General features: G+C 48.5%; 1 protein-coding gene across 3 annotated transcripts in view; it reads left to right on the top strand.

Annotated features, from left to right (window-relative positions):
- LOC119461863 (germinal-center associated nuclear protein) overlaps positions 1–19,147 on the top strand; it is a 340,872-nt gene that overhangs the window by 41,648 nt on the left and 280,077 nt on the right. For all 3 annotated transcript variants that reach the window (XM_049672737.1, XM_049672736.1, XM_037723233.2), the window contains exon 7: positions 2,473–2,597. In XM_049672737.1, coding sequence (XP_049528694.1) covers positions 2,473–2,597 — 125 coding nt within the window. The remainder of the gene's footprint in view (positions 1–2,472; positions 2,598–19,147) is intronic.

The raw sequence follows: 19,147 nt of genomic DNA, 5'->3' as shown, positions 1-19,147 counted from the left end.
GCACTCATCCTTGGAATGTCACACCAGGTACTGGATGCGTGGACGCGTGTCGTTTCGCACAAGCGTGCGGCATCGGAAACGAAGAGCTAGCGTCACGATGGCGTCGTAGCGTCGTACAGTGTTAAACCCTGCTGTTACGTTCCCGGGTGCTGCGTTTTCCCGGCTGTTAAGTCGTTTACGGCCCATCCCGGTACAGCTCCTGTAGAACCCAATGCATTGGTAACCTCGCTGTTACATCGCAACTGTATGACCGTTCCCGCATCATACGTTGCGAACTGCCACCCCGCGCCTTCCTGAGCAGCCATTTGGACTTTTCATGTCGCTTGGCTTGGTTGCTTGACAATGGCATTAGCCGCCCAAAGTGCGGGGGCGACAACTATGACATATTTTCGGTTTCCGCCAGCAAAAGTATGGCCCTTGAGATCCGTATTTGCTACGTAAAGATGGTGTCTATGATGCGTTGTGGCCCTAAAATTGGTTTTGGCTCATAGATATATCCCGAATAAACTCCAAGGGCGATAACGCAGTCGCCGCTGTATGCTGTATGCCGTATGCTGTATGTGCGAGTGAAAACGTGCAAGGAGAGCCGACGACCACGTCTAAATCTCGCGCGCACCAGAAAGAAAAGCAGGAAGGAAGCGCGCCTTCTTCCGTTGCGGGGGGGGAGCGATAGCGGGGCAGCGTTGTATTGTACTCTGGAATCAACTGCGCACTGCGCGGTGGCGCGCGGTCACACGGGCCGTATCCTGGAAGCGATCTGCGTTGGGGGCAGAGTCTACTCAGTGTAGGTGCGTCGGCGGCTCGTAGCTTTGTGCGTGCTGTGTGTTCTCGGCGCTCAGTTTGTGTTGAAGCGATAGACAACAGCACGAAGGTCACGTCGCTCGCTTCTGCAGCGGCGCTTGCACACGCCGCCAGTGTTTGACAGCACGTGTCCGTGCTCATTGAGTGTGATGGGTCACAGCATCTGCCAGCGCGTCGGCAACATCAACTGGAAAAGGAGAGTGCCGGCTTGGTGGGCTAGGCCAGCTGCAGCAAGCGGCAGGATCAGGTTTGAATGAAGGGGGGGGGAAAGGTCACGCCCGCGTCGGCAAGATCGTCGGGTCGAGGGATGCAGGCCCGCCTCGCACACGCTCGCATGCACGCACACGTGTGCTCGCTTCGCATTCCGTACCGGCGGAGAAGGTGCTTCCGGTTGCTGCTCGCGCAAAAATGACAAAATTTGGGGCGAAATCTCTAGGTTGTCGGCTGTCGGCGGGGAAAATTCGTTATTTCAAGGGGGTCTCCCGCTGCCACTTCGTTACGTAGAGGTCTCAAATACATGTGCTTCTATCGAGTAACGGCGGGGAATAGAAAAACTTCGTTATATCCAGGAATTCGTTATATGGAGGTTCGTTATAAGCAGGTTTAACTGTATACGGAGAAATCTGGTATCTGTGATCTGAAAGAGGTGTTCTTGCTGTGTGAGCTGCTGCATTTTCAGGCTAACCAATATGTTGGACATCAGGATTTAACCTTAGCCAATACAGGGTAAGAGTATAGGGTTCACAATTAATATGAAGAACACTAAGGTAATGTTCAGTAGCCTGGCATGAGAATCCAGGAAGAAAATTCACAGAAGAGTAAAAATACTTCTGTAAGAAGCCGGCTTTCTTGTTTTCATCCCAAGTGTCTTATCAACTAGCCCAAACCAGCATGCTCTTTAATAAAAATTGGTTGCAGCACACACGGTAGACATTGCATAACGCAGTCATGGCCAGCAAGCTATTCTTTAAGAGAAAAGTGCACAATCATTTAATTCTACCAGTAATAACTTGTGGGGGAGGCACTTGGAGGCTAACAAAGAAACTTGAAAGAAAGTCAAGGACCGCTGAACAATCGATGGAATGAGGTGTAATGTTAAGAGGTGGGAAGACAGCGGTATGGATTACAAAGCAAATGGGGGTAGCTGATATTCTCGTTCACATTGTAATGCAGAGACCATATATAACCGGTGGCCTGTTGTAGAATGAGTGCCAAGGGAAGGGCAGGAGGATGAAATCGATAAATTTGCAGGTGCAACTTGGGATGAACTAGCACGCTACAGAAGTAATTGGAGATCGCTGGCAGAGGCCTTCATCCTGTACTGGACATTAAGAGAGGCTGACCATGATATGACAATTGAAATTGACGCACAGTAGGCAAAGACCTCATTTTCCCCGTCAACTTGAGGGACCCACTGGCACTGGTAATATTATTATGATACGATTGAAAGATGCTCAAGAGACGAGCCGCCTCGAGAAAGACCAAGTGTCCGGGCGTTTGGCGGGAGTCAGTGTCTGCCTGGCGGTCTGGCTCCAGTTTAAATAGCGTGTAGGTAGCCTCTTTCGTCTGTGTCTTTCCACACGTAATAATGTGATAAATCAAGCTCTTCTATAATAATGCCATGAAAGCGCTATTGTGACATGCAAGGTGTCCCGGCTGATTCTGTTGCAGGGCTGCAGAAGCAGAGTGACTTGGCCACCGCACGTGCCACCAGGGGTACCTGTCCCGACATGTGCCCCGAGAAGGAGCGCTACTCGCGCACAGACAAGAAGTGCCTCTCCTCTTTCGAGATCCTCGTGAGTGTCCCTGCACGCCCTCAAGTTGCATGTAGAAAAAATCTCTTATTCATTGCTGATGATGAGTTAACTCGTCGTGACAAAGGTTGCACTACCTTGCAATTTTGGCAAATAAATAATACACAGTGTCTTTTGCAATTTTTTTAGAAAGAGCAATAGTGTCACTGTAGTTAAACCCATTTATAACGAACTCGATAGCTCCGTGAAAACTGGTTGTTGTATCAGTAATTCGTTAAATGTGGACTTGCCCTTCAGAATGCGCAAAAATTGTTCGCACTGTGGCTGGCATCAGCAGTTACGATTCGACTCAACTTTGGCTCAAAAATAGGATTTTCAGTGCCTTTATTTTTGTTACCGGCACTTTCTCACATCTAGCTGCAAGTTGCTGTTAAAAACATCACCTAAAAACGAAATGCGGTATTGTAGGCCTTTCAAAACGGCGCCCAGCCAGTTCCAATTACCTTAGCAGGCAAGAAGTTTTGGCGTGTTGGTAGGTCATTGTAATTTTAACTGGCATTCATAGCCCTATAACGACACAAGGACAAGGAAGAACACGGGACGAGCGCTAACTTTCAACAATTGCTTTATTGCAGCTGGTAAGCATATATATTGTTACGCGAAGAACGAGTCAGTAAGACGGGCAACTATTTACAGGTAGTATTTACAACAGCGGTTGCAGCGCTGACCGGTTAGGTTCACAGCGCGAGCCCAGCTCGTTCTACCTCTTCTTTTCTCGAGTGATGGCGCCCGCGCGCCTCAGTCAAACAAATACCACACGCGTGTAGCATTATATTCACAGGGAAACCACTGCAAAAGACGCACTGAAGGAAAGAAGAAAAGGAAAAACAGTCACGTGGCTACTATGCCAAGAAGTTTAAGCTCTTTCTTGGATAAAAGAATAGACAGTGTGCTAACACAATGATCACCTCCTCTAGCTATCTCTGCTGCTTCGAAAGTTTCCCTCGGCTCCGCGGTAGCTCAATGGTGAGGGCATCGCACGCGTAATGCGAAGACGTGGGTTCGTTCCCCACCTGCGGACAGTTGTTTTTTCATCCGTTTTCATTTCCATTAATTTATCATTTCTTTAATTCAATTAGTAAGTAGAAGTAATTTCCCCTATGTTGTCCTTGGTGTCATTGTTTGTTGGCTTCTTATGATATGATTATATGTATATATATATATATATATATATATATATATACACATTAATAGTAACTGGATTTTTCAATGGACCAAGCGTATTTAGAAAAATGAGAAGCACAACTTTGCGGTTATCTTAGGTTTATTTACCCAACAGTTTCGGTGGGTGGACCGACCTTTTTCAAGGGATACAGGGAATTCTCGCAAGTCTTTTTATATCTTCAGGTAGAAAAAGAACACGCCAGAAAAAGGGAGAGAGAATAAGAAGAACATGAGGGAGAGAGCCGATGGCCAGAGAGATTACTTGTTGGTAACGGGGTTCGGCATGACGTGTTCCTGTCATCATTGGCAGTCTTTGATACAGTCCCCGTTACATGCGCTTTTACCTGGACGACGATGCACGGCACATTCCCATCAACAGTGGCAGTGGACATGTCATTGACACGGTTGCACTTACGCATGCTTTGACAGACATGATTGACGAGCACGCCTGCCATTTTGAGCTGAATGTGCAGAAAAATGAATAAATATATAGATAAAAAATATAAAAGAAAAAAATATATAAAATAAAAAATACAAGGATCCATGATGCTGATGGCCAGGGAGATTACTTGTTGGTAACGGGGTTCTTCACGACTCGTACCTGTCATCATTGGCGTGTCGTGAAGAACCTTGTTACCAACAAGTAATCTCCCTGGCCATCAGCTCTCTCCCTGCTATTTTTTCTTTTATATATTTTTTCCTTTTATATTTTTTATCTATTCTTTATTTGCGAAGTTGTGCTTCTCATTTTTCTGTATACATGAGTGCAAGGCCCGACCATCTTTCCGAAACCTACCCATGTGTATATATTTTTATGGGGATAAAGTTTATTTAGGGAGTATTGCTATGCACAAGGTTTGTACAAGCAGCGGCGATGGATGCAAGGCTGTCGTGCGCCTCTGGCGTCACTGTCATCTTCGTCCGACCGACAGTAGCAGCCCCTTCACTGTCTCATGGCACTACCCCCCCCCGGGGCGAGAGCGCCGACCCGGTGCTTGCTACGATGGACCAGAGGGTCCAGTTACGTACGGCTTAAGTCTCGCAACGTGCACGATAGCAGAGGGCGGGGGTGTAGATGGCGCTGGCATGGTGACTGGCTCGATCTCATACGTAACGTCGGTGACTTGACGTAGCACCCCGTAAGGACCATCATAGCGGGACAATAGCTTTTCGGAGAGACCGATGCGGCGGGACGGCGACCACAGTAGCATGAGGGCACCTGGGGAGTAAGAAACGTCTCTGTGGCGACTATCCTACAGGGCTTTTTGGGAAGCCTAAGACACTGTGAGCCGTTCACGAGCGATCTGGCGAGCTGTGTTGGTGCGCGCTATGGCGTCGCGAACGTACGTGGTGGTTGAGCTGACGGGAAGTAAAGTATCGAGAGGCAGAGAAGGTTCGCGTCTATACAGGAGATAAAACTGTGAGTAGCCAGTGGTGCCATGTTGCGACGAGTTGTAGGCGAAAGTAACGTACAGCAAAGTAGCGTCCCAATCGTGGTGATCGGCGGAGTTCGGTTCAGGCGCTCTGTGAGTCGCATATTCTTGATATAAACGCGACGAAGACACGGACGGAGGCGGAAGAAGACAAGACGAGCGCTAACTCACAACTAAATCTTTATTGGGAATAACAAACATATATATAAGTGATTGCAAAAACCGTAGCAAAGAAAACATCACATGGTCAAAAGGATAGCAGTTACCAGACAAATCTAATCAGGAAATGGTGAAGCCGCTAAAAATTTAAACAAGAAAAAAAAAAAAAGAAAAACTCTACTTCGCACTGCCGCACGTGCTGAGCAAATACTGAAATTCACCTTCTGACAATGATAATGATGCCTGGCTAACACAAGTTTCTCCTAGTCTTTTAATGTGAAATACCTCAATAATTTTGCGTGTAGTTTGGCATTTGTGTCTAGAAAGGACTTTTGTGTCCTCAAACAATGGCCTACAACCGCACGTAAAACAATGCGAGGCTAGATGAGAAGCGTTGGGATTGTTAAGAGAATGCTGATGTTCATTTAGTCTAATATTGAGGCATCTGCTGCTCTGTTCAATATAAGCTTTACCGCACTTGAGTGGAATGTGATAGACTATGCCTGTGTCACAATGTGTTAAAGGGGACACGTGCCTAATGCCACAATCATTTTTTCTTTTTACTCCCCCCCGCTCAAGCTTCCTTTTTATGATAGGGCACATCCTTGACAACTTACGGGGAGCCGAAAAAACCGTATTGACGTCGTACCTACTGGCTACATTCCGTAAACCATGTGACAACTTGTGCACATAGGGCACCACTGCAAACCGTTCTTTTTTCTGTTTTTCTTGCTGTTTTTTTGCAGCACCCTTGACCCATTTTGAAAGCTTTTCGCAGGTTAGGGATAACAAATATGCTGGATATCCAGCTTTCTTTAGCCTATCTAGCTGTTGCGAAAAACTTTGTTGCATACCATGTGTACATGACTTAGCGATAGCGGACCTAAGTGCTGAATAAACAATCCCCTGTTTTACAAGTTTCGAATGGCAAGAAGAAAAATCAAGTAGTGGTTTTTTTGCCCTTGGCGAATAGCACCAACAGACATGTTCCTGTTGGAACGTGAGGCATAGATCTAAAAACTGCAAAGTATTATTCTGGATAAGCTCAAGTGTGAAACCCAGGCCCCCACCACATTCTTTAAACACTTTTAAGATATCGGTAGCTTTTTTGGTGTAGTTATCACTTGAAGAAAACACGAGGTAATCATCTACGCATCTAAATGTACGTACTGTCAAGTCCTTTAGATTGTTCTGTAGCTTTCTATTGACGCGACTTAGGTACAGATCACTCAAAACTGGTGCAACTTTTGAGCCAATGCAAACTCCGGATTTTTGTACATACATTGAACTACCCCACTCTATCATAGTATTGTCTAGGTAAAACAACAAAAGCTCCAAAAAAGATTCTAACGGCATACCAGATCGCTGTGTAAACTGTAACTCATCATTGAAGAGCGTAACCGCTTCTTTAACACTACACATAAGTTCTTTTTGTGGAAGCGAATAAAAAAGATCTTCTACATCAACACTGATTGCCGAGCACTTTCCTGGATTATTATCGGTTAGGAACAATACAACATCTTCAGAATGTCTTATCAGGAAAGGATCTTGAATGCCAACTGAAGCCAGCGCATTATGTAAAAAGGTTGACACAAGGTACTGCCACGTTCCTTTTTCAGAAATAATGGCTCTAAAAGGTACATCAGGCTTATGTGTCTTAGCGCTGAAAAATATGTCAAGGTGTAGTCTTTTAGATTTCTTTACCCCCGACACGAGGCGCTCAAGGCCAAATTGCTCAAGCAGTCTAACCGCGGTTTTCTTAACTTTATTTACGTTGGTCTTTTTTGAAAGAAAATTCTTATCGATAGCATTTTGAGCTTTTTGAGTGCACAAATCTTCAGGAATAACAACAAAGAAGCCTTTTTTGTCCGCGGTAACCAACCTTAGCTGATGTTCCACGAAATAACGCGACACACTTGCTAGGTTGTCTGACTTACGTTTTTGGGGTACTGTCTTGGAAATCACTGCTACACACTCGGTCACACATTGTGGTCGAAAGTCTTCCCTAGTCCATCGTGAAATTGATCTGCACAAGCTAATCTTTTCCGGAGGTGATAATTCAGGTTCACAGGCAAATTTGGGTCCTTTGCACAGAATATTCTTGATACTTCCTGGTAGTTGTTGACTGCCGAGTACCAACACCTTTCCTTGGTCCCTTGTTGGCTTGTCCTTCTTCGGCAACGAGAGACGTGCATGAGCCCAAAGGAATTCAGTGGTCTGCTCCGCGATCCTAGTCCATTCCCGGTACCGTCTTCGTTGCCCATCCACAGAAGGTTCTCTCCCGCATAATATTAGTAGCTTGCCCCCTGAAGAAACGCACTTGTCGCCAGAGTTCCGAGTTCAGCACATTCTTCGGGAGTGTCCTGTTGAAAGCTTCAAGATTCCAAACAATACCTCGACATCCGGAGGGCATCTGCCTATCCTACTGTACCATGCTACGGTTCTGGCTTTGCAAACAGTTAGTGCAATCAAAGAAGCAACATGAGCTTCACTAGAAAGGTTAAGGGGTTCACATTGAAAAGAGCCCTGTGTACAAGAAATATACTGCATAAGAATGGATAGTTGGGCGAGTTGGTACGGTAACATATTCTTGACATAAGCGCGAAGAAGACACGGACGGAGGCGGAAGAAGACAGGACGAGCGTTAACTCACAACTAAATCTTTATTGGGAATAACAAACATATATATAAGTGATTGCAAAAACAGTAGCAAAGAAAACATCACATGGTCAAAAGGATAGCAGTTACCAGACAAATCTAATCAGGAAATGGTGAAGCCGCTAAAAATTTAAACAAGAAAAAAAAAAAGAAAAACTCTACTTCGCACTGCCGCACGTGCTGAGCAAATACTGAAACTCCGCCTCCGTCCGTGTCTTCTTCGCGCTTATATCAAGAATATGTTACCGTACCAACTCGCCCAACTATCCATTCTTATGCTCTGTGAGTCCATTCGTTTGCGGGTGATAAGCAGTTGTGAGCTTGTGGTGGGTAGAGCAGGAACGAAGGATGTCATCGATGATGCGAGACAAGAAGTATCGGCCTTGATCGGTCAGAAGCTGTCGAGGAGCACCATGATGCAGGATGATGTCATGAAGGAGAAAGTCGGCGATATCCGTAGCACAGCTGGTTGGGGAGGGCACGGGTAATGGCGTATCGGGTCGCGTAGTCGGTCGCGACGGCGACCGACTTGTTGCTTGATGTCGAGGTTGGAAAGGGGCCAAGAAGGTCGAGCCCAACCCGAAAGAACGGTTCGGCGGGAATGTCTATGGGATGAAGCAGACCGGCAGGTAACATAGCTGGCCTCTTGCGGCACTGGCATTTGTCGCAGCTAGCGACATATCGTTGGACGGACCGATAGAGACCAGGCCAGAAGAAACGGCGCCTGACACGATCATAAGTGCGGGTGACACCAAGGTGACCAGCAGTGGGCTCATCGTGAAGCTGGCGAAGGACATCTGACTGCAGATGGGCAGGCACGACAAGGAGGCGTTCAGGGCCCTCAGGATGCGTATTATGGCGGTATAAGGTGCCGTCCTGAAGGAAGAACAAGTGGAGTGAAGGGTCGGGTGTGGCGGAGTTGAGACGGTCGATGATAGACCGTAAAGCCGAGTCACTGCGTTCTTCGTCCCGTATATTAACGAGGTCCGAGATAGACAAGACGCAGGCGTCGGTGTCTTGCTTGGGGACGTCAGGGGAATCCACGGGATACCGTGAGAGACAGTCGGCATCTTGATGAAGCTGACCAGACTTGTGCACCACTGAAAACGAGTATTCTTGGAGGCGCAGAGCCCAACAACCAAGGCGGCCTGTAGGGTCTTTGAGCGAAGAAAGCCAACAGAGGGCATGATGATCAGTTACGACGGTAAATGTGCGGCCAAACAGGTAGGGACGACATTTGGTGACAGCCCAGACAAGAGCAAGACACTCTCGTTCTGTGATGGAGTAATTCTTCTCCGGTGTGGACAGGAGGCGGCTAGCGTACGCAATAACACAGTCGTGGCCGCTTTGACGCTGAGCGAGGACGGCACCGATTCCATGGCCGCTGGCATCTGTGTGAAGTTCCGTCGGTGCTGTCGGATCAAAATGCGCTAAAATATTGGAAGTCGTGAGGGCATCTATAAGCGCCGAAAAGGCAGCAGCTTTGGGTGAGCCCCATGTAAAAGCAACGTCTTTTTTGAGGAGCGCAGTAAGCGGACGTCCAATGTCGGCGAAATTACGAATAAAACGTCGCAAATAGGAGCACAATCCTTTAAAGCTGCGTACGTCTTTAGCCGACCAAGGTAGAGGAAAATTCTTCACGGCGTGAACTTTTTCAGGATCGGGCTGGAAACCTGTCGCGTTTACGAGATGGCCAAGTACGGCTATTTCACGGCATCCGAAACGGCATTTTGAGGCGTTGAGTTGGAGACCGGCATTGCGGAATACCTCGAGAATGGCGGAGAGGCGCTGAAGATGGCTGTCAAATGTTGGCGAAAAAACAATGACATCATCAAGGTAGCACAAGCAGGTTGACCATTTCAAGCCACGAAGAAGCGAATCCATCATGCGCTCGAATGTGCCAGCGCATTGCAAAGGCCGAAAGGCATCACTTTAATGTGATAGAGGCCATCGGGAGTTACGAATGCGTTTTTTTCGCGGTTCAGTTGGTCAACAGCAATCTGCCAATAACCTGAGCGTAGGTCAATAGACGAGAAATATTGGGTGCCGTCAGAGTCCTTCTATGCTTTCCTGGTCACAAAACTGCCGCCTCAGTTTCATATAGAGCCAGCGCCCGCCGCTAGAGGCGCAACCGTGCATGGGAGGGCTTGCGAATGCCGCTATCGCTGTGGTTGTGTGTGGGGCAGCCTCGGTATTCTAGCTTTCTCAACTTCCACAACCGTCGGTTTACTTTCACGTAACTATTTTTAACATTCCACATGCTTAAATAACTGCCTGATTGCGTCTTCTGCCATGATATGAGCGCCCGGGACGAAAAAAAAGCCGCTCATAACATGGAGCTTACGGCGGTCTCGTACCAAAAAAAAATAAAAAAAATTCTGGAATTTTGAGCCAGAACCGCAATATGATTATCAGGCAGGCCGTAGTGGGGGACTCAGGATTAATTTTGACCACCTGGGATCCTTTAAAATGCACCTAAATTTAAATAAACGGGTGTTTTGCATTTCGCCCCTGTCGACATGCGTCCGCTGTGCACAGCCGGGCGGTCTCGGTCCATATTTCTTCGTCATCGCCGTTCGCCTCAACACTTCGGTAGGCTCCGCTGTTTAATATTTGCCTGAAATTAGACACCGCGCATTCGCACAAAGCGCCAGTGGTCCCACTTATCACCAGATGCAAACAATGGGCTGTTGCACCCCCGCTCACCCGTAAGTAAGCGCCAACTCTCTGTTGCGCATAGCGCCAGATTGTTCACCGAGCACAGCTGTTCACTTTCTGTTAAACTGTTGGCAGTATCTTATCCGGAGATCAAAAGTATGAAATTGTTATCGCAAAAGGCTGCTTCTGTAGAATACTTAATGACAATGAAAAGGAAATTGAGCTGTTCCGTGCGCTTCAGATTTCTCTGCAAAACGATGAGATTTAGGTAGGATAAATGCAAGACAAAATTCACTACTAAATGTCTTCGGTGCAGCTTTTAGCAACGGATTAAGGCGAACGCAAAGTGTTAGGACCTGCACAGTTGAAACTAGCTGTATTGTAATTAGGCAATTGCCTTAGCAAGCAGTCTTTTAGAAGCGTCAGTAAGCCCAGCACTTATTCAAGCTGCTCGTGGTTTCGACGCAGAAACGATGAGACTAGGTATTTTGGTTCTTAATGCGCAACTATTTACAGGATGTTAAAATGTTGTAATCACCGGTCCTGATATTTTTATCATGGTCAAAAAATTTAAAAAAATCTGCTTTATAATTCGATTAAGGAAAGAAATAAAACGTGTTGGTGCAAAAACATACAAGCATGACCATTTATTTATCATGTAAAATAAGTGGAGCGAAATACAAACAGCACAAAGAGGTGTCCGGTCATGAATGTTCCACCATTCACAATGCAAGAAGTTGTTAAAAGCACTGATATAATAAACTGATATAATAAGCATAAAGAAAAAAAAAACATCAAACGTGAGTGATATGTATTAAGGGGCAGGAAACAAACACCAGCAAACGAATGGCAATAAATGCACCATGCGTAAGATTGTTTCTATAAACAAGAAAGTGTAAAGCATAGGCATTTCATAACACATGACAAAACAACTCTCAAACGTATGGCCCGCTCCCATTTCACGCGCTGCTCCTTGTCAATAGGCAAACGGAACGACACCTTTTCGGTCGTGCCCTTGTAGCCGGAACGGCAACCCGGCACGCAACACGTGTTTGGCACCGTTGTCCCACCCCGCCACTTCAACTAAACAGTCCAGCACTCGAAAAATAGCGCAGCACATGCACAGAACGCACCCGATCACTCAGCTCGCCTCGCACTGTGCAAGCGTTTTGGTACGCGAATGATGCCCTCCGATGCGCAGTGGCGCCGCGTCGCGGCAGCTTTGGGCAGCGTATGAACCTCTCCCATAGCGTGACGGCGGAGTTTCGTGACCAGAAAAACATGGAAGGACTCTGGCGCCATGAAGACAGTCGAGTGCGTCGTCGATACGGGGCAAGGGATAGATGTCCTTTTCCGTGACCTTGTTGAGGTGTCGATAATCAACACAAAATCGCCAGGTGTTGTCCTTTTTCTTGACCAGCACAACAGGAGCAGCCCAAGGACTCGAGGACGGTTCGATGATGTTCTTGGCCAGCATTTTATCGACTTCCTTTTGGATTATGGCGCGTTCTGCAGCGGAAACGCGATAAGGGCGCCGGTGAACCGGTTGAGCATCACCGGTGTGGATGGAGTTCTGAACAACTGTTGTCTGGCCTAAAGGGCGATTTTCGAGATCAAAGATATCGGAATACGACAGCAAGACCCGGCGAAAATCTTCTGCTTGCGTACGCGGGAGGTCGGCGGATATAATTTTCTCGAAATTGGCACATAGCGACGAGGTAGCTGTGAGAGAGCCGGAAACAGTTCGAGGGCCGTCGACGGCTAACGCAGAAATTGCGCATTCCTGTAATGACGACACGGTGACAAGCGCAATACCAGCAGGTAGCACGTGGGTAGAAAGACCAAAGTTCAAAAGTGGCAGGCAGGTTTTGTTGTCACGTACGGTAACCACAGTGTGCAGGAGAACGACAGAGTACATCAGGACCACGTCGAGAATCGGGGAAACAACGTATTCACCATCGCACACAGGAGGAGAGGGACTTAATGGGAAGCACGTGGAGGCTTGCGGTGGCAGGTGGAGGAACTCGACAGAACATAAGCGGCTGGGAGTGTCCGATAGTACGTGGGCGTCTAAAGGGAGTTCCAGTGGAAGGACACCTGTGGAGCAGTCGATAAGGGCTGAGTGCGTCGAGAGAAAGTCTAGGCCAAGGATCATGTCGTGGAGACACTGCGCAAGCACGGCAAACAAACCAATGGTCTGATGGCCAGCAATGCACACTCGGGCGGTGCACATACCAAGGATGGCAGACGAGCTGCCATCAACGACCCGTACTATGCTCTGAATTGCGGGCGTAATCACTTCGCGGAGCTGAGTACGGAGAGCAGCGCTCATTATTTAAATCTGCACTCCGGTGTCCATGAGGGCCGTATCGATGACATTGTCCACTTGAATGTCCAGAAGGTTTCGGCGCGTAGGTACAGTCAACAGAGGATTTGTATATCGGGTCACTGATGCAGCGTCACCTCCGGGAGCTGCACGGCTTAGTTTTCCGGTGCGTAGGAGCCAGGCCGTGCAGGGGACGATGACAGGTATGGTCGTGGCTCGACGGTCTTGTGGGGACGGTGAGTGGCTAAACCTGGAGTGTGGAACGGCGGCATCGGAAGCATGTGGATCAGAGCGAGGGGAATACCGTTGAATGTTGCCTCCAGGACGACGCCAAGATCCAGTGCTCCAGTTTGAAGGTGACGACCAGCTTCTGCGGCAGTGACGGGCAATGTGTCCAACGCGAGAGCAGTTGAAACATATGGGTCAGTCGTATGCCGTCCTCCAGTCAGCTGGGTTTCTGTAGCGCGAAGGGTAGACCTGGTTCTGGGTGGCATTTGCAGGGGTACATTCGGATGTATGGATGGAACAGACGGCCGATGATAATCCCATGTTCGCGAACTCCTGTCGGACGACTGCTTGTATGAGAGACACGGTGGGCAGGTTTGCCTGACTGAACGTCTGGAAGAACGACCGTAGGAGCTAGGGCTTCGAGTTCGCGGCGGACAATACGCGTTACATCTTCTGACGCTGTAGCCTGTGCAGGCGTCAGTGGGTCCTCGCATGATGATGTGGCGGCGGTACAGTGTACTAGAATACCTTGAGTAGTGGAAAGAGCGCGCGGCGCAGCCTATGGGAGAGCTGTTGCCACTTCTGTAACCGCCGCGCGTGGCGCTGGCGTCAAAAAACCGAGGAGATCGCGGCCGCAGTAGCGGCTGTCAGTGAGGTTGCGGACGCAGTTTCTGCGTCTTTTACCGCGTTTCCGACACGTTAGATTTTCTTGCGCTATCGCAAAATCTATTTTAACACCTTCTTCTGATTTCCACTATCTTTGTTTACCGTAGAACAATAATCGGTGTCAGATTCCTTTACAAAATTGAGATGTCATATACCGCCTCTAAATTTTTACTTACACAGGTCTGGTCTCGCTGTGTCACCTCTATGTTCTTTTTGCAATGCACCTGAATTCATTGATCACTTATTTTTTTTCCTCTTGGGCCACCAAACATGATACTTATTAGCGCAAAACTCGAAATAAGACAACAGCGAAAGACGAGAGGAAAGGAAAGACGAGCGCTACTGTAAACACCAACTCGCCCAACAAGAAGTTATTCTGTTGTGCCACCGAATTTTAAGACTGATAAAACACTTAGAAATTTCATTTCGAAAGACTAACCTCGCCAACGATTCTCTCTTTTTGGGGTGACTTCACTGGGACACAGCCACAAGGATGCTTTTCTTGGAGTTTACAATTTTTTGCCAGGGGAGCCTTCAACACAACTTTGTATGTGTGTTGTGAATAAAATTGAATTGAATTGAATTGAATAAAAGGCACAAAAAGAGTACCTTGCTGGATTTCTAGAATTATGAATTATTCCTATTATTTGCCTTTTTTATGTCAAAATTATTTTATCTTAAAATTCTTTATGGTATTTTTCTAATTTCTGCTATACAAATTTAGTTTTTGTTTAAATTCTAATAAACATATATAGTTGAAATCACCGGATTCTTGGCATCGCCCGTAGTGGGTATGAGCCAACAATTGGGAGATGAGATGAGGTTGCAAGAGCCGGTACACGGATTTCGTGACGTTGTCGGACGTTCTCGTTGTTTAAAGCCCCGAAAGACGAAGCCCAACGAAATCAGTGGAATAGGAATTTGCACCGCAAAGACAATGATAGGCCACACTCGGAAACGTCGGCGGTTTGCGACTAGCCGACTACCCGTCTGCACTTCAGTGTAAGGGCTTTTTTTTTTTTTTTTTTTTCTGGCGCTGGGTGCCAGAAACCGGAAACTGCTAACTACCTAAAGCTAAGCCGCTGCACATGAGCGTGCTTGCTTGGTTTTCAGGGAACCTTACTCCGTTCCTTTAAACTTTCGCGTGAACAGTTTACGCACACCAGCTTTGAACAAATTGTGTTGTGATTATACCTGGCGCACATGTCTTGAACCAACGGATTTAAATAAACAGTTGGTCTGGGAAAAAACTTTTCCCTTCAATTTTGCATTTTATATGCTTCAGTATTAAATGAAACGATAGCTTCGTCTTGTGTTTGATGAACAAGAGAAAACCGTAACTAAAGAGGAGAGGTTTGCCACTCCAGGGACAAAACATTACGCCGCCGTGGTTGCGTAGGGGCTTTGGTGCTGCGCTGCTAAGCCCACGGTTGCGGGATCGAATACCGGCCGTGGCGGCCGCATTTCGATGGGGGCGAAATGCAAAAGCACCCTTGTACCGTTCATTGAGTGCACGTTAAGGAACCCCAGGTGGTCTAAATTAACCCGGAGTCCCCACTACGGCGTGCCTCATAATGATATCGCAATTTAATTTAAAATTTACTCCAAAATATGAAAAAAGAAACGCGCAGAACACCTGGAATTGCTGTCTGTTAGTGCCGCAAAGGCGCGTGCCTGTGATAAGAGAACTGGCGGGAGTACGAAGTGCCCGGAGCGTGCACTCGTGACGTGATGTATGCATCTCACAGGGGCTGTTCGTATTGACACGCCAGTAAATTGACGCAGACGTCGCCGTTCCACGCAAGATCTCCTAAGACGACTTCTTACTGTAAGCGCGAAGCTTCACGCACTTCGTGCCTTGGCGCCGTCTCCTCAGCGGAGGTAATCTGACGAAAGCTTAGCCCTGCTGAAGTCATATTGCTTTGATTAATTCGCTCATAAGCTATCAATGACATTTGCAGCGCGAGTACTATGCATAACTGCAGTAATAATAAAAGAAAACTTCCGTGCTTGCGGCTGCCTGACCGCTTTCGAGCGCTTGCTGGTGCTCGGTTAGGAGCCGCTGGCGCCACCTGGTAGCGTTAACATCAAGTGCCTCACGCGCTGCCCGCCGCTCTTTCCACTACCCAAGTATTCTAGTACCTTCTAGCGGCGGTGTTAGGTAGCCGAAGGAACTGGCGGGTGATGCAGCGACTCTTCGCTTGTTCAAAATGCTGGCATTCCTTAACTACGGCATCGACCATCGTACAGTCCTTACACACCAGTACATTAAAGCCGTCGTCGGCTATTCCTTTCAAAATATGCGATATCTTGTCATCTTCGGCCATTTTTGCGTCAACTTTTCGACAAAGGCCCAGTACGTCCGGTATGTACAAAATGTACGATTCAGTGGTCGTCTGGATACGAGATCCCAACTCCTTTTTAGCGGCCTGCTGTCGGCCAAAGATCTGCCGAACAACTCGCGCAGCTTCGCCTTGCAAGCGTCCATACTTGTAAGATCTTCATGCGTCCAGTACCACACGCGTGCCGTTCCTTTCAGATAGAATATCGCGTTGGCTAACATAACCGTGGGGTCCCACCTGTTGCGGTTGCTGACGCGTTCGTACATGTCGATCCAGTCTTCGACATCCAAGCCATCTCTGCCAGAAAAGGTTCCTGGGTCTTGGGTGCAAAAGAATCACAGGAGCCGGTGGCTGCTGCACCGTCGGCACTTCACTAATCATCGCGGAGCAACCAAGACGGCGACCGCTTCGAAGTTCCGTGCTTGGTTGACGGAGCCGGCACGTTGACAGGTTTACCCAGCACTTCCACCAAAAGATGTTACGGGGATAACGTTTATTTAAGGAGTATTGCTATATACAATGTTTGGGCAAGCAGCGGCGACGGATGCAAGGCTGTCGCGCGCCTCTGGCTACTTCGTCGCCGTCGTCTTCGTCCGACCGACAGTAGCAGCCCCTTCGCTGTGTCACATGTAAGAGGCCGCCTGTGGCGCGAAAAAGAAGAGGAGCGAGATGAACGGCGCTGTCCGTTGAGTTTCAACGTGGCACCGGGTCAGGAAGGTCACATCTCCAGCTATGTTCTGGCGACGGGAGACTTGGGGGTCTGGTTGAGTCCGCGACGCTGGCCGTCCAAGGTGTGGCCGTCGACCTCGGCAAGTTCGGGCGAGGCTCCTGGACGGGCTGCAGCTTCTCACGGCAGGACCAGGCACCCCAGAGAGGATCCCCCTTCTGTGGCAGACCGGCACGTTCTAATCTCCTCGGGATGACACGTCGGCACTCCTGAAGAAGTTGCGACGCATCCCGACGCTAGGCCTAGGCAGGTGGGCCTAAGCTACGACGAACGCCATCGCTGACGAGCTCATCACCAACGAAGTACCGAGAAGCTCACCACCGACAAAAGAGAACGCGAGTCGTCGGCATCTACGGCAGCATCGACACCCGAAGGAATACGACTTGGACCCGACGTAAGGAACTTCAAGTCAGCGGTTCGTAAGAGCCCATGTTTTTGTTTGCGACGTAGTTAGGCCGAATGCAGGGTGGCTAGACTCTGACGAATCCGCGCTAAGACTGACCGAGAGACTAAGGCGGAGCGAGGCTCCGAAACTGAGATAGTTTTGTTTAAGTAGTTTCTAGTTAATCTGAGTTTGCTGTTTGAGTTCCAGTGAAGACTTTTGTTGAATCAATTTTAGTTTCGCGTGCCTTTAGTTTTGAGTTACGGTTTTAGTGTTGTGTGCCGCGTGCTTCTACCGTTCTTGTAAATATTAAATCGTCGTTTGCTGTGCCGCCAGTCGTGTCTCTCCTCCATCGAGAGTAGCGCATGTACGCAACTCTCCGCACTCCCAAGTAAAGGTGACACGCTGTCTCGTGGCAATATATATATATACATACATACATACATACAAAACTGTCGACCTATGGGCTGCTGCTCTCGCCAGCATGGCTCGTCGGTGCAAACGACGCTTCCACGTGCTGACTAGTACGTCGCCATATCCAGCATGCCGGCCTGGAGTCGTGCCATCGAGTCTGCAGAGCTGCTGCTGTGACCAACGGACGCCAGCAGTGTGCCCCAAAGACATTGTCGGCGCGCATGTTATGGACAGCGCGTGGACATATTGTTACGGTGATATGAGGTTGTGAAGTTGTGGTGAGTAGCACATGATCGAAGCAGATCATCAACCACACGAGAGAGGAAGCAGCGACCGCGATCTGTGAGCAGGTGACGTGGAGCGCCATGTTGGAGGATGACGTCATACAGTAGGAAGTCGGCTACGTCTGTGGCGCAGCTGGTTGGCAACGCTCGAGTAATTGCATATCGAGTGGTATAGTCTGTAGTGACTGCAATCCATTTGTTGCATTTCGTGGAAATTGGAAAGGGACCGAGCAAGTCCAGGCCCACTCGATAAAACGGCTCGGTTGGAACGTCATTTGGCTGAAGTAGACCAGCAGGTTGGGTCGCAGGTTTCTTGCGATGCTGACACAGGTCACAAGATGTTACGTAGCGGCGAACGGACCGATAAAGGCCCTTCTAGAAAAACCGTCGTCGTATGCGATCGTCGTATGTGCCCGGAAGTGGGGGCGTCATGAAACTGGACGAGGACGTCTCTGCGCAGATGATGCGGGACAACGAGCAGGAGTTCTGCGCCGTCGGGGTGCATGTTGCGGCGGTAAAGAACGTTATCCTGAAGCAAGAACATGTTGAGTGAAGGGTCGATGGTGCCGGATTGCAGACGGTCAATAATAGAGAGCAACGATGGATCTCTACGTTGTTCGTCGGCCACATGGATGAAGTCTGTTATCGCCAAGACACAGGTGTCGGGGTCTGTTTCAGTGGAGTCGGGTGGTTCAACGGGATGGCGGGAAAGGCAGTCGGCGTCGTCGTGTAACTTGCCAGATTTGTACACTACCGAGAACGTGTATTCCTGTAACCGTAATGCCCAACGGCCGAGCCTTCCTGTGGGGTCTTTAAGTGTCGAGAGCCAGCAGAGCGCATGATGGTCTGTTATGACCACGAACGGTCGTCCATATAGGTACGGACGGAATTTCGCGACAGCCCAGACGAGAGCTAGGCACTCCCGCTCAGTAATGGTGTAATTCTTCTCCGACGGTGACAGAAGATGACTAGCATACGCGATCAGACGGTTGACTTCGTTCTGTGTTTGGGCGAGGATAGCACGAATGCCATGGCCGCTTGCGTCGGTGCGAAGTTCTGTTCTAGCAGCCGGGTCAAAATGAGCCAGCACA

This window comes from Dermacentor silvarum, chromosome 8 (genome assembly GCF_013339745.2).
Source record: "Dermacentor silvarum isolate Dsil-2018 chromosome 8, BIME_Dsil_1.4, whole genome shotgun sequence".
Taxonomy (NCBI): domain Eukaryota; kingdom Metazoa; phylum Arthropoda; class Arachnida; order Ixodida; family Ixodidae; genus Dermacentor; species Dermacentor silvarum.
Note: the sequence above shows the minus strand (reverse complement) of the source record. Positions and strands in the feature narration are given on the sequence as shown.